Below are 2,769 nucleotides of genomic sequence, written 5' to 3' on the forward strand. Positions count from 1 at the left end.
ACGTTGCCATGAAGTTCATGCGCTCGAAACTACTACGATGGAACCTCATCCTTTGAGGTTGTCCTTCAGTTTTAGGGTATTGGACCTGGAAAGTCTTTGAAAGGTCCTTGAATTTGAAGTTAACCGAGGTGTGGGAACCCTGTGTATATATACAGTCAAACCAACATCTCTCACATTATCACAGTTTATTCGCTATAGTTTAGAAAACGGTGATGAAATATGAGCAGAACTCAGCTGATATTTGACTGGTTTTGTCCGTCCTTCTGTTAGACTGTCTCACACATGAATTATGTTGAATATCTGTCAGCTGTTAAATTTAACTACACAATTAGATAATACCAGTTTAGCTCAACCAATCACCAAGCAATGCTTCATTGTGTTCAGTCTGTGTGTAAAAAGAGCATTAGCAATTAAAGAAAACACACTTCAGCAGAACATGATCAGCTCAAAGTGTCCCAATCATTTCTGGGCTCAGATTGTTATAAATGTCACTGGTAGTCTCTGTATGAAGAGTTTCTGGGCTCAGATTGTTATAAATGTCACTGGTAGAGTCTCTGTGTGAAGAGTTTCTGGGCTCAGATTGTTATAAATGTCACTGGTAGTCTCTGTGTGAAGAGTTTCTGGGCTCAGATTGTTATAAATGTCACTGGTAGTCTCTGTATGAAGAGTTTCTGGGCTCAGATTGTTATAAATGTCACTGGTAGTCTCTGTGTGAAGAGTTTCTGGGCTCAGATTGTTATAAATGTCACTGGTAGTCTCTGTATGAAGAGTTTCTGGGCTCAGATTGTTATAAATGTCACTGGTAGTCTCTGTATGAAGAGTTTCTGGGCTCAGATTGTTATAAATGTCACTGGTAGTCTCTGTATGAAGAGTTTCTGGGCTCAGATTGTTATAAATGTCACTGGTAGTCTCTGTATGAAGAGTTTCTGGGTGTAATATGCCACAGTTTACTGTATTCTGCTCTCCTCACTCACAGTAATGAACTATAGTGTCCTGATCACACTAGTGAAACATATCACACATTGTATCTGGTGTCTGAATAATTTTTGGATTGATTGATTGTGTGTATACAGTAGTCAACATTTGAAGTGGATCAAAAAAGTTAATCAAAGTTCATCTATAGAATAGTTCACTATAGTATAGTATAGTACAGTATAGTATAGTATAGTATAGTAGTAGTTCATCTATCTATAGTATAACTTTGATGAAAGGTTTTGATCCACTTCAAATGTTGACTACTGATGGATAGAGCCATGTAGCTTCATAAATGCTTTAGAAAATGAGCTGCTTACAGGTGTGTGTGTGTGTGTGTGTGTGTGTGTGTGTGTGTGTGTGTGTGTTGCAGGGCCGCTGGCAGACACAGATGCAGCAGCTCAGGGATATGGGCATCCAGGACGAGAGTCTGGCTCTGCGAGCGCTAACGGCCACGAACGGGGACCTGCAGTCGGCACTGGAGATCATCTTCTCTGGGGGACTGTGACCTGTGACCGGCCCAGTTTCTTTGTTCTTTTTTTTATTACTTTTCACTGAAATAATAAAATAAAAAAGTTATGAAAAACTGTAGAATTGTATTTGAGTTTAAGTGAGACTGCATGAGTGAACGAGTGTTTTATCAGGCCTCTCTGGTAACGTCAGTATATGTCCACTAGATGGCGCTGTGAGACAATCTAAGGGAACCCAGTGTTAAAAATATTAAACTCCTCCAAAAGTGCATACACACAAATCTGAACTACCAACTTAATATCAATCTTGATTTTGGATAATTAAAATTAATATGATATAATACATTTCAACACATTTGACTACCAAACTTCACATACTTTAGAGTTTTTAGGAACATTTTTAAATCACCAAAACTCAAAGGCTGTACATGTTTTTAAATAATGATTATTATAGCATGAAAATATTTATTATTATTGCTGTACTTTTATATACACACACACACACACACACACACACATACATATATATATATATATATATATATATATATATATATACACACTCACCTAAAGGATAATTAGGAACACCATACTAATACTGTGTTTGACCCCCTTTCGCCTTCAGAACTGCCTTAATTCTACGTGGCATTGATTCAACAAGGTGCTGAAAGCATTCTTTAGAAATGTTGGCCCATATTGATAGGATAGCATCTTGCAGTTGATGGAGATTTGTGGGATGCACATCCAGGGCACGAAGCTCCCGTTCCACCACATCCCAAAGATGCTCTATTGGGTTGAGATCTGGTGACTGTGGGGGCCATTTTAGTACAGTGAACTCATTGTCATGTTCAAGAAACCAATTTGAAATGATTCGAGCTTTGTGACATGGTGCATTATCCTGCTGGAAGTAGCCATCAGAGGATGGGTACATGGTGGTCATAAAGGGATGGACATGGTCAGAAACAATGCTCAGGTAGGCCGTGGCATTTAAACGATGCCCAATTGGCACTAAGGGGCCTAAAGTGTGCCAAGAAAACATCCCCCACACCATTACACCACCACCACCAGCCTGCACAGTGGTAACAAGGCATGATGGATCCATGTTCTCATTCTGTTTACGCCAAATTCTGACTCTACCATCTGAATGTCTCAACAGAAATCGAGACTCATCAGACCAGGCAACATTTTTCCAGTCTTCAACTGTCCAATTTTGGTGAGCTCGTGCAAATTGTAGCCTCTTTTTCCTATTTGTAGTGGAGATGAGTGGTACCCGGTGGGGTCTTCTGCTGTTGTAGCCCATCCGCCTCAAGGTTGTGTGTGTTGTGGC

The 2,769-nt window shown here is 39.7% G+C and overlaps 1 protein-coding gene across 3 annotated transcripts in view; it reads left to right on the forward strand.

The window, feature by feature from the left end:
• The window catches only part of ubl7b (ubiquitin-like 7b (bone marrow stromal cell-derived)), a 28,083-nt gene extending 26,521 nt beyond the window's left edge, over positions 1–1,562 (forward strand). For 2 of the 3 annotated variants that reach the window (XM_079873381.1, XM_079873382.1), the window contains exon 11: positions 1,346–1,514. In XM_079873381.1, the coding sequence (XP_079729507.1) occupies positions 1,346–1,480 (135 nt within the window). In that variant the 3' untranslated portion in view covers positions 1,481–1,514. Of the gene's footprint in view, positions 1–1,345 lie in introns of all 3 variants that reach the window. The other variant, XM_079873383.1, reaches the window with a different exon arrangement.
• The last annotated feature ends 1,207 nt before the right edge of the window (positions 1,563–2,769 follow it).

The sequence above is a fragment of the Squalius cephalus genome (assembly GCF_949319135.1).
Source record: "Squalius cephalus genome assembly, chromosome: 6".
Lineage (NCBI taxonomy): Eukaryota > Metazoa > Chordata > Actinopteri > Cypriniformes > Leuciscidae > Squalius > Squalius cephalus.